At 37.2% G+C, this 12,019-nt stretch overlaps 1 protein-coding gene across 4 annotated transcripts in view; it reads left to right on the top strand.

The window, feature by feature from the left end:
• The window catches only part of ANAPC10 (anaphase promoting complex subunit 10), a 45,264-nt gene that overhangs the window by 8,980 nt on the left and 24,265 nt on the right, over positions 1-12,019 (top strand). For all 4 annotated transcript variants that reach the window (XM_013951914.2, XM_013951915.2, XM_013951916.2 and 1 more), the window contains exon 4: positions 535-655. In XM_013951914.2, coding sequence (XP_013807368.1) covers positions 535-655 — 121 coding nt within the window. The remainder of the gene's footprint in view (positions 1-534; positions 656-12,019) is intronic.

Genomic DNA, 12,019 nt, shown 5'->3' with positions numbered 1-12,019 from the left:
AAATTTTGATCCTGACTCTGTACCTTTCTTTGGCTGTGATTTGAAGGGTAGATAACAGTTTTTAAAGCAGGCCTGTATGATTTAACAACTGACTGTCTGAGAGACCTTTTCTTACTCTATTATGCTGTTACATCTGGCTATAGAATGCTTTCAATCCTTTTTCTTAACCAAGCTCTAAGATGAGGACAGGCATTTGAGTCTCCTTTCTCTGTTTGTCCCCTGGGGAACTCTTTGGTATACTAACAGAGCTCATATTTAGTAAGCTAAACACACTTTACATCACATATGAGTGTTTTGCTAGCATCCTGACCTTTTCTTGGTTTTCTTCATATACTGACATTTCTGTAGACAGACAAAGGATAACAATGAAGGCCAACTGTGAACTTAATGTTCAGAAACACCCAATTGCTATAGCAGCTGGGGTCTTATAAACTAGTAGATGTGTTTTGCTTGTATTAAATTTTAGAACACTTTAGAACACTTCCTGAATATTTTTCCTTAGGATACTTACATAGCTTTTGTTGCTTCTTGCAGAAGAAAAACAACAGTGAAGACTTTATGTATTTATGCAGACTACAAATCTGATGAAAGTTACACTCCGAGCAAAATCTCTGTCAGAGTAGGAAATAATTTTCATAATCTCCAGGAAATCCGGGTAGGTCAATGATGATTCACTTTCTGTCTTAACAGTTCTATCTCACTAGGTCATTTGGTTTAGTAGAAATCGTTTTGGAGGTGAAATATGGCATTGTGCTTGGAGGGGGAAAGTGACTAGGTTTGTTCTGGTGCTTCCTTTTAGTTTTTATTCTGTAAATGTAAACTTGGCTTCTGTTTTTGTCAGGTGCTATTACCAACATGGTTATAAAAGACTTGATATGTTGATCCTGTAATGGAATTAGAGTGGAATTTTCCAGAACAGGATTATTTAGTCAGTTGAACTTTGATCTCACTTCAAATATCTTAAGACCCTATGCAAGGCATACCTCAAAAGGGAGACTTTGGTTTTAAACACACTTGCAGTTCTAGACTTTAACTTTTTTTTTTTTAACAGGTGAATTCAAACTTTCTTCACAAATGGGTTGCTCAGCTATTGAGTTTCACCAGGAATCAAAATTTAGGACTAGGGACTTTTGTTATAGCTGTGTATTGTGCATGCAAGTACCTTTGCAGTCAGGTGGCTTTCACTTTTAGGAGGCTGGGTGTACTAGTGATCTTAACTAGTGTCTGATTCAAAACCCATTTTGACATCCTGGCAAAAAGAAACTGCAGGCACAAGGCCTGATCATGAGTTACACTAAGGTTTCTTTGTATTCTGCTGGCTGAAGAATCTTGGTATTAGTGAGATCTGTTGCATAGTTGCTAATAGCTGACTCTAGTCACTGTTGGTGATGGGACTAGGGGAATTGCAACACTACTGCAAACCCATTTAAAATAAGAAAGATACTAATTTAAATTGGATGCTTAATGTAAATTACAATCAGATGTGCTGGTAAACTATATTTTACTTCTGAGTATTATTTCTGATCTTTTTGCGATGCTTTTTTTTATACCAGACCGTCACTACGATATGCAAATTTTTGGAAGGGATGCAATATTTTTGTCTTTTTGTCAATATGTGATGCAAAATCCAATTTCCAGTTCTGTAAATGTAGAAAATTGATGCTTAAGACTGAGCAAGACATAGTCAAAACTGGATTTGTAGTGTTTTGTTAAGATTTATATATATAAAAGTAGTGAGTCAAAAGCAGTATTTGTCCGTGGTGATACTTTATTATGAAGCCAGTAGAAAGGTTCTTTAATAGAATAACTGTGATCAGATTTGAATCATTTTAAGTACTTAGTTTTGCATATACGTTAGCATTTTGGTAAATAGTAAAAGCAGATTTAAAACAATCTATGATCTTTATAGGAGCTGGCCTTGTAAACTAATCAGGTTACTCATGAGCAGGTATCTTATAAAAAATTTGAGTTACTGTAACCTCATAAGTCAGGTTCTTCATCTCTGGAGCTTGACAGCTACTACCTCATACATTGGGGGGCTTTAGCTTACCTCCCTTATATGGAAAATATTACAGAAAGAGAAGAATCAACAGTGACTAGAGAAGGGAGGTGCTAAATAATGGCTTGAGTTTGGGCTTTGGGGGGTTTTATTGTTTTTTACTTTTTCTTGTGTTTGAAGTCCCAACAAGAAGAGGAACTTCTAAGTAGAAGGTTGTAGATGCAGTGGGCATAAGAGGTGTCGTAAACATATTTTCAGTGCCACTGTAACAGAGGCATATATTCTTTCCCGGATTTGTGGTGCGCTCTCACGTTTTGGGAATTGTACCTTTGTCCTAAATCTGAAAGCCAAGGGTCTTACACCACTTATTTTTTGAAATATTGTTTTGAAAAGAAATAAATCATCACATTAGCTTAAGTGCCTTTCATCAACTGGATATTGTCTTTTAATTTTCTTAATTATACAATTTGGGAATTACACATTGTATAATAGTGAAAACAACTGAATCTTTTCCTTGTTGTGTTAGTCCACGGGTTTGTTTTCAGAGTGTCCACTAGATGTCATTGTTGTCCTTAATTATCATTTTCTGATTTTGTGCCTGAGTCTACTTATCAGTAATGGTTAACCTTTTGTAAAAGTTTACTACAGCATTCCGTATATAACCTCAGTAACGTAAAAAGTTTCTTATAAAGTGATAAACAGTCACTTTTGAGGGTATATGTGTTATTAAAGATCTACACGAACAATGCATTTGTAGAGATATTTTGAATTTAAGTGCTGTTGTTTATAAGCATATTAGTCTACTGCTGTTTCTCAGGCTATATTTCATATTTCTTCCATGCTAAGAACAAGATTTTTATGCATAATGTACTTAGTAAAAATACTAGAAATTTGTTTTCTGTATTTCTTTTACATTATATTAAAATGTGACACTAATATGTTGCATGAGACCAGTAATCCTTATGCATAACACATGTTCATATGCTTTCTTTACTTCAAAACTGAGGAGAAAATATGGTCAGGCTGCTTACTAGTGATATGCAATACTTTACAGTAAAATATTAAAGGCTAATTCTGTGGCCTTTGTTAAATATTGGCATCAATTTTTATATTTCTTAATATGCTTGATATTCAAAATGTGTTTCTTGAATTATTCTTCAATACAGAAACTTCATCTTTTCTTCAGCCTCTCTGACACAAAGTTAGGTCATTAAAGCAGTGTGAACTGTTATAAGCTCTTCAGAGCAAATCTACTTAATTATACTGTGATTCCACTGGTTTCAGAACTGATTAACTGGGTGGAAAATCCCATTAAATCATTTTATATTTTTCCATGGATGCTTGCATGGCTTGTAGTGTCTAATGAAAATTCTACGATGCCTTCATGTGCTTTCTTCCTAAAGGTCTAATTCTCAAAACAATGCAATGTGTGGTTAGACTAGGTTTTATCACTAATATGGGATTTAGCTTTAATATATATAGTCTAGTATGTAGTTATGTCCTTCTTGGAACTTAAGATGAAGCTGTTTTCTCAATAAAAGATTTTCTTCCTCTGAGATATGTCATTCACCCTACAGGTGAGAACAGTCCTTGTAATGTGGCAGTGTTATTCCCTTGCTCAGCTGAAGGAACTACAGTTGAGAGGTGTGCAGTAAGCCTTCTCCTCTGACTTAAGTGCCTTTGTATCACAGCAGTCAAATTTGGGGAGCAAATATCCTCTCATTTCCAGTTCCAGAGCTGCCCCCATGTAGTGGGACAGTCAGTTTGGCTGAACAAGGTAGTCTGCAGTAGCATTTTTGGAGCAGCATCCAAACTTCAGTGCATGATTTGAGCTACTACACTTTCTCACAATATGAAAATAATTTACTGTAAATGATATGAGTGAAAAGGTTGCTGCAAGAGATTTCTGGTCTCTTCAAATTATTCTCTGCCTGCTATGTTTGTAATTCTCCAAGATGTTCAGGTCGTCAGTAGTTCATCTTCCTTTAAACAAATTAAGTGCTACGATGCTAAGTGCAGGTGGGATGTCAGCGTATATTCGTCTGGTTTTAATGACTTCTGATGTCAGCAGGTAATGTAAGAACTTTACACAGCAAAGCAAGATACTTGTAAACTCTTGTACCCACTAGTTCTGCATCTTTGGTATAAAAAAACATTCTGAGAAGGTGCGGTCAGACTTTCTGAAAACAGTTACTGACTTCTCATACCAATTCACATCTGAGAAGACACTGATGTCTAGTACCAAAATTAAAGCTGCTTACTGAGGTGGAGCCTCTCTGGAAAGAGACTCCAAAGTTCCATATTCTGCTGTGCCCTATGCAGGACTCAACAGTAGAATGCAGTGTACATGTCTTGGCAGCAACTAGTGGAGATGTTAATATGCTTACAGATGAGACACTCTAAGAAAAAATTCACAAAGTTTTTCCTTTATGCATTTATTTGAAAGCATGATCTTTCTGCTCTTAAAACTGCTACTGTTAAGTCTGCTGGTTAGATGTATTCTTGGATTTTTTTTTTTCTCTAGATTACCCTAAAATGAGTTTGCTAATTGTATTATGTTTATGTTGAGAAACACATTCAAACTTTTTCTTCCTATGCTATGTATGATTCTGTATAATAAAAGCGTTAGAGTTGTTAAAATGTATAGCTTTGTACTTAAAATTTTAAGAGGGAAATACTTTGTCTATGCATATTTCAGCATTTCGGCGATAAAACATTCAAACTGCTACATGTTATCTGCTAACATGTACTTCCACTTTGAACAGTGACTCTACAAACTTTGTTCTCTTCAGAGATCTTCTTCCAATTTATGGTAAACCTCACAAAACATTTTCTAACTCTTTATTACTGTTGCAGAGCCAACTGGGCTAAGATTGAGTAATCTGGAATCTATCTTTTTTTCTTGTGTATTAGCATTTATTCTTTACTAAACTTCAATTAGTTATACATGTGTAAATGAGCTGAAGACAACAGGCTTGCATAGATGTAACTGAGGCTGTTTTTCCTTTTAAAACTTTTATTACCAGTAGTAATGAATTACAAAGGACTCCCAGCAGCATCAGATTGCTTGAGAGAAACTGCATGACGGCTGATAGTTTGTAAAGTAGAAAAATACCTCTTTTTAACTAGTCACATGTTTTGGTCTGGAATCACAGATAGGAAAATGGAAACACAAAATATTTCATCTTTTTTTTCTTAAAGATGATTTCTTGTCATGTCAACAAAGTACCAGTAGTCCCTGCTAACGGAGGAGGGGTGGAAAAAACCCCATACTTGACAGCTTATTAACTAATGAAGCTTTCTTGTATTCTGTTGGCCTGAAAAGGCCGTTTGGAGAGCTACGAAGAATTCTTGTGTTTTTGCACACAGATGTGTGTGCATGCACTACCTTTCACAGACTGTGCTGAGTGTGAGTGAGGAAACTAAATGTTTGCTTGCCTTCTATGTAGTTTATTCCTGCGCTGCAGTAGGAGTAGTTGACCAGCAGACCCCCAGTTAAAGTACAGAAAGCCTTCTTCCTGGCCTTTTCTTATTTGCTTGCAGTGGATAAAAACTTCATCTCCTTACGAAATGTTTTTATATGACAGTAGATACCATTGTAGGTACATGTATTCAAATATTAAGAATGGCATGGCTGTCAACGTTATATCATTTTGTTGAGGCACTGAAGTAAAACCCAATGAACCTCTAATCTGTGACTCTTCTAAGAGACACTTGAAGTCATTTTCCTTGTTAACTTTATGAAGAAATTGTATCTATGCAAGCTAAAAACATATAAGCTAATCATGTTTTCCCTATTTATGTATTTGAAACAAACTCTTTCACCCTCCAGCCCTCAGTGACTAAAGTCTGACAGGAGTGGTGCCTTGCACCAGCAGGTAAGATCATATGAACACTGTTAGGACTAAAGCAAGTTATGGGCCCTCAATGTGTCTTCATGGTTTCATTGAAGTCCTCAGGAAAGCCTTATTAAGTAGTTCCTGCTATCCAAGCTAAAACCGAGGTAGTCTGACATTACTGTTTAGTTGTGAAGATACTCACATTCACTGGATAATGCCTTTTGTTGTGTTAAGCAGGGATGCAGCTCTCTTGTCTTTTGAGAGCAAACTGAAGCTGATACCAGAAGTATTTTGTCAAGTTATGCTGTTATGTGCAGGACTAAGGCAGCTTGCTGTGGTGTGTGATGTTATCTTGGGCATGTTAGGCTTTCATATCAAATTTTTATAAATTATTCATAACAAGGCCCAGCCTTTTTCCCTAAGAGCCTGATGCAGTAAAACAGTCTTCTGGAAAGGAATCATTTTCACCACCTGAGGTAGTTTGAGTCCTTTGTGATGATTTATTGTTTAAAAGTATTTTAGGTACTTCTTGCACATATGGGGTTACATCAGACAGCTGAGCACAACAGCTAGCTATTGCCAAAAAGAGGAGACTTTGCTCCTCTCTTCTTAGCTGTGTGACTCTACTGCCTCCTTTGAACCAGCTCTTATGTTTATTGGATACTTTGTTAGGCCAGTTGAATTCACTAACCTAATAGAAAACTCTCCCTTTCTTCTTCTGTTGGTGGTTTGACAACTTGGTAAATTGAGCTGACTAAAAGGAACACCTTATGAGCACCAACACTCGCATAATGTGGAAGATGTGTGCAGCCAGGTGTTATAGAAGAGGCAATGTTTGGGGACCATTCCCCTCTTGATAGTGTGCTGTTATGTTATTCTGAGATGTGTGGGTGAAGTTGCATGAGGTGAAATCCTATAATCTAAGAGAGATCTCTTACAAGCTCTCATCTTGTGAGATGGCACACTGGACCCACTCTGGTGATTGAGGATATGCTGTGGGGCCAAAGAGCAATGACAACAGACAGCTGCTGTTCAGTCATGTTTTGAAGTGTTTAAAAATAAAATTTAAAGTGCTTGGAAATCTTAAAATCAACAAACTTGCTTGTTGTTCTAACTAGTTCTTGCTGTATAAAAAGTTAAGTGATAAAAGCCATGGCCGAGGATTTAAAAAAAAAAAAAAAAACACACAAGAAATTAGGTGTTTTGAGGAACAAAGTCTGTTTATCTGTCTTGCTGCAACTCCTAGCTGACAAAAAGCCAAGATTAGTAAACAAAAAATGTTTTGATCAAGGAAACTGTGACAACAGTTTCTCCTGTCAAGAGAAATATTAGCTGATGCAAGTGAAGAGGTCACTTGAGAAAGCCACCTGCAGTGCAGTTTTGACAGTGGTTCTGCATTAACTCCTTATCTGCAAGATCAGTCGCATGAATTATGTCTTCTGATTCTGTTATCTTTTAGTTCTTGTCATAACTTGGCTTTACATTTCAGTGGATAATCCAACATTTTGCTACAGAACTTTGCCTTCCATATTTTTTAAAGACCTGAGGGCAATGCAGTGTGACTCTTTGGAACTGCATAAAATGCCTCTGGCTTATTTTGATATGTAATATAATCACCACAGAACAAATGTGATGATGGAAGTATTGACTGTCATCTACTTCCTTGCCCTAGTGAATGATCCTTTTCTTTGAGAACATGTATAATACTGCATATTGATCATTAAAATTGATCGTTAAAATGACTTGTGCGAATTTCATTCATTCCATCCATTTTCTGTCTCTTAAGCAAGTCTTTTCCAGAGTTTTTTACAGAGAGGAGGCATTGTACTGGCTTAACTAGTAACTACAGAAAAGGTATATCAAACAGCAAGGGGAGTAACTTCCATGCCTCTTCATCCTGATGATATACTTGGATCTCCTGTCTCAGACAGAACGACAATAACTTGCCTCCTATTCCAGTAGGAGTTAGTTTTTCTATTGTGATAGAAGTGGTTTTTGCACTTTCTCACAGTTTTTTGATTTGGAGGGTGTGTATTTCCACTTAGTTGTTTGCCTAGTCCAGAGAAACCAACAAAATTTGTGAAACAACAAACTGTTGCTAGTGCATGGCACTGCTGTGTGGACACTCAGCCTTTCAAATTGCCTAAAGGTAATCGTAATCCACCTGGAGGATAAGATATATTGGTGTTCAGACCTAAAAGGGAATGAATAGAAATATCCCAGTGAGAGAGAGGGGCAGGCCATGAGTATGCTCTGTTTATGTAGTATGGCAAGTCTGCATGCAGATAACATCGTGGCTTTGTGTAACTTAAATGAGCATGATAATATTTGTCTATTTTGGAAGCTGTTCAGTTTGAAGTAATACTGCTGGAACAGGGTAACTCCCATCGTTAGCAAACAGCCTGTATAGGTGTCCAGTGATCTGTTGCTGCCCAGTGATGGATAACTTATGTGGGAAGACGATACTCTGCCACTGGGGAGCCTTCGTAGCAGACTTTGCATCGAAGAATGATACCAGGTATTAAACTTTGCTTTGGAAGAGGCCTACTTTAGCTCAGTTGCTGTATGCTTTACTCTTGGAACAAAAGCCTACTTAATCTTTTTAATAGGGCTCGTTTCTTGAGACGACTTTGAAGACTCAGGTGAAAGCCAGGCTATCTTAGTATGTTCTTGCTGGCAACAGCATGGGTCCTTTGTTTCTGTTTGTTTATCAGGGAGTATAGCTGTGTTTTGTTGAATAGGTGTTTATTTTGTTTTCAGTTTCTCTTCTAGCTTTTTTTCCGGTCTTGATTTCTGTGTTGTGATCAGATAGTCCAGACAAGCACAGCAATGTCCCTGCTGGAATTTTTTTTGGTTGTGTTTTTTTTGTTTTTTGTTTTTTGTTTTTTGTTTTTTTTTGGCCAAGCACCACGGACAGGGTTCTTTCTTTGCTGACATAACAGATGCTGATCTAGAGCAGGGAATCATCTAGCAGAAGAACACCCAAACTGAGGAGCTTTTAAGGACGTTAAGGAAGTCTGGACCCTATTGTGATCTCTTTACTCAAGACTGTCCACTTATTGTAGTGAAGACTTTTCCAGACATCATCTGAAATCCACCAGCTGGCATTCTCATCCTGCTCTCTGTATGTGAAGTAAACTTAGATACTGAGGGACGAGAAGATGCTAACTTGTTATAGGACTATTGAGTCAAGAAAATGTACTACTTCTGGAGTCCCTGTTGAAACATCTTGTCAGGTATATTTTAAACTATGTTGCTCTGAAGATGGAATACTGAGTTGTTACTGCTTTGTTTAGATTTCCAACTAGGCTTCAGGTACTTTGGTTAGGAACCCTTCCTCCCTGATCTCAGTTTCTTCCATAGAAGAAAAGATGCGGAGGTCCAGCCTGCAATTATTCCTTTGGTTCAAAATGTCATTTTAAAATGTTCAGCCTGTTTTCTGCAAACTAAACTTCATGGTAAGACTGTGAATGGATATATTCAGCTGTAATTTCATTGTCTGTCTTGTCTGTCTTCCTCTAGGATGCTCTACAGGTGAGGTCATCACACCAGATTGTTTTGATTGTTATCTTGCTGTTTTGCTAGTTGGGATGGGTTTACTTCACCAGAATGCAGACAATATCCGTTACCTGCATTGAAATCAGCCAGTACTGGAAATCTGCAAAGCAGGGGAGTAGAATGAGTCACTGGTCTTTGTTAGTTATTAAGCCTTGTGCTTACTGCTGAGGGGAGGAGTCAAATTCAGGAAAACAGTGTTCTCATTTCAGGCAGCTGGTACTCCTTATTTCTACCTCCCAACAGAGGATGTTTTGATCCCACTGGGATGTTTGCATGCACCCCTGTTTACAGAAGGGCTAGTTTAATGACCTAACATCATTGTTCCTGCAGGTTATCATCATTGTAGATGATATGACCTGCTCATAGTTCTTATGCTTTTGGTAGTCTTAACTAGTGTATGCTTCAAACTGAGAAAATCATGGAAAGAATTGCGGCTATCCTGCTATTTGTGCCCTGTATACATTGGAACAGGGTCTACTATGCTATTATGAGAAATGCAGTTATCTAAAATATCCTTTTGTGCACATGAGGAGTGTGTGTGTGTACAAATAGGGGGACCCACATTAGCTCTGTCATCTCTGAAGAATGGAACACTTTGGTACATGCTTCATGAAATTCCAAAGTATTTTTGTCTGAGCTTGCTCTGAAATAGTATTTTAAGAGAAATTAATATCTATATTCCATTGGATCCTAGGAAAAAACAAAATTCTGCATTGGTTTTCTGCTATGGCATATGTTGCATGTACGGAGTTGTTTGTTCTATATTTCATCATTCAAAAAAGAATCTTTATGAAAGGACTTTTTCTTGCTTACAAAGAGACTCAGTTAGGCAAGTGTACATTAAAGTGGCCCTGAATACTGTCATTCTGACTTTACCTTCTGAAACTGAGGAAAAGGCGTGCAAAAGGAAGTGGCAATAACTACATGGAAGGCAGGAATTTGAAGTACAGAGCTCAAGGGAGCTGAAGTATATGAAGGCTGGGAACTGATTGAAGTACAAAATTTTACATATTTGTGAAAGCATCTCTTGGGACTATAACCTAAGTTCTATCATGGAAGAGAAATTAGAAAATATACATGATTTTTCATGTAAAAGTGGAAGAGCTTCTCTCCCTGCTCCACCACCCATGAGAAAAGGCAAGACACCTTGCTAATCTATAATCAATTTTACAATAATCACTTACATTATGCTGTATAATATCTGTTTTATAGTGAGCGGTTACATGATTCCATCCCTTTCTGTGCATGAAATTCTAATAGGAAGATTTGAAGGGGATTCTTAAAAAGCTTGTTCTTTGGGAGTGGTGTTTTTTTGTTTTGTTTTGGTTTTTTTGCCTCATGAATATTCTTTTGGTATAGATGGCATAAAACTCCACAGATACAGAATGTGTGTTATCAATGCAGGGAAGTTATCTTCTAACAAGCTGGAGGAATTTTAATAAATTTTAGCACAAGTGTCCTCATATATCTAATTATGATGCTGTAAGCAATTTTAGTCTCTTTTTCTAGCAGACAGGAGCAGGATGCAAATAGTGTTCTGCGCTTGCTGTGTGTGAGATGGAGGGAGCCAGATACTGAAGAACACTTTTCTATTAGTATTTTTATAGTAAACTGAATTAAAAAAAAAGTAGTGATAAAGTTGTGGCCTTACAGCAAATGTATAGTATATGCAACCAACGTCAAAATTTAGATGGGCCTATTCCTCAACACTTTTGTAGGAGGGTGAAGTTGTTTGTGGTCACACCAATTGTCTGTGCTATTGAACCAAAATCCCAAGTCTGAGTACACATCCAATAATAACCATGTATATCTGGGTGATATCTGGGGGCTAACTCTGCAAGGGGGAACTCAGGTATGTGCCTGGACGGCTTTCCGACATGCATTGTGGCTCTGATCCCAACAAGTAAGTGTAGATGCAGCCATACAGAGTCTGGAGATTCTGAACCCTGAGCTCCAACCCCAAGGTCACACAGCAAATGAGCCATGCTTATTCAGGCTTTCTCAAGAGGCTTTCTAAATAAACTGTTCTCCTACTTGCACTGCAAAGCAGCCAGGCTAAAAGTCTGCCGATACTTATCCGTTTTTATCTGAATCTTGTTTTACAAAGATTAATTTGGTATCCAGTTTATACCTGACTGATTGAAAGTTGTAATTGTGATGTTCATTGGTACCAGTTTGTGAATGCTTGACAGTTTTGTTCAATATAATCTTTTTTTCTAGAATTGCCTGGCTTGCATTGTGTAATTTCCATCTGCTTTAAAAAAAAAAAAAAACAAATACAAAGCATCATACACGTTTACACACAAAATTCCTTCCTCAGTTAAGCCAAAATAAAACATTCCTCCTTCCAGTCCTTAAAACCTTGTGTTACTATTTGTTCATCAATTTAAGGACTTTAAGCTATACTGACTCAACTTTCCTGTGTAACTTTTTCTGAAAAGTTATCCTTGTTGTCAGCAGTGCTTTAACATATATTAAGTCTCCATAGTATCTATTTAATCAACTCTGTATGCTTCTGCATTATTCACCAAGTTGGTTGCTTTACAGAATCCATATTTGCTCATTGATTATTCCTGTGATTGTCTCCTGTGCTACAGAGTTCCCAGATGGTGACAGTAGGTTT

This window comes from Apteryx mantelli, chromosome 5 (genome assembly GCF_036417845.1).
Source record: "Apteryx mantelli isolate bAptMan1 chromosome 5, bAptMan1.hap1, whole genome shotgun sequence".
Taxonomy (NCBI): domain Eukaryota; kingdom Metazoa; phylum Chordata; class Aves; order Apterygiformes; family Apterygidae; genus Apteryx; species Apteryx mantelli.
The sequence above is the reverse complement of the archived record's forward strand: the minus strand, read 5'-3'. Positions and strand labels throughout refer to the sequence as shown.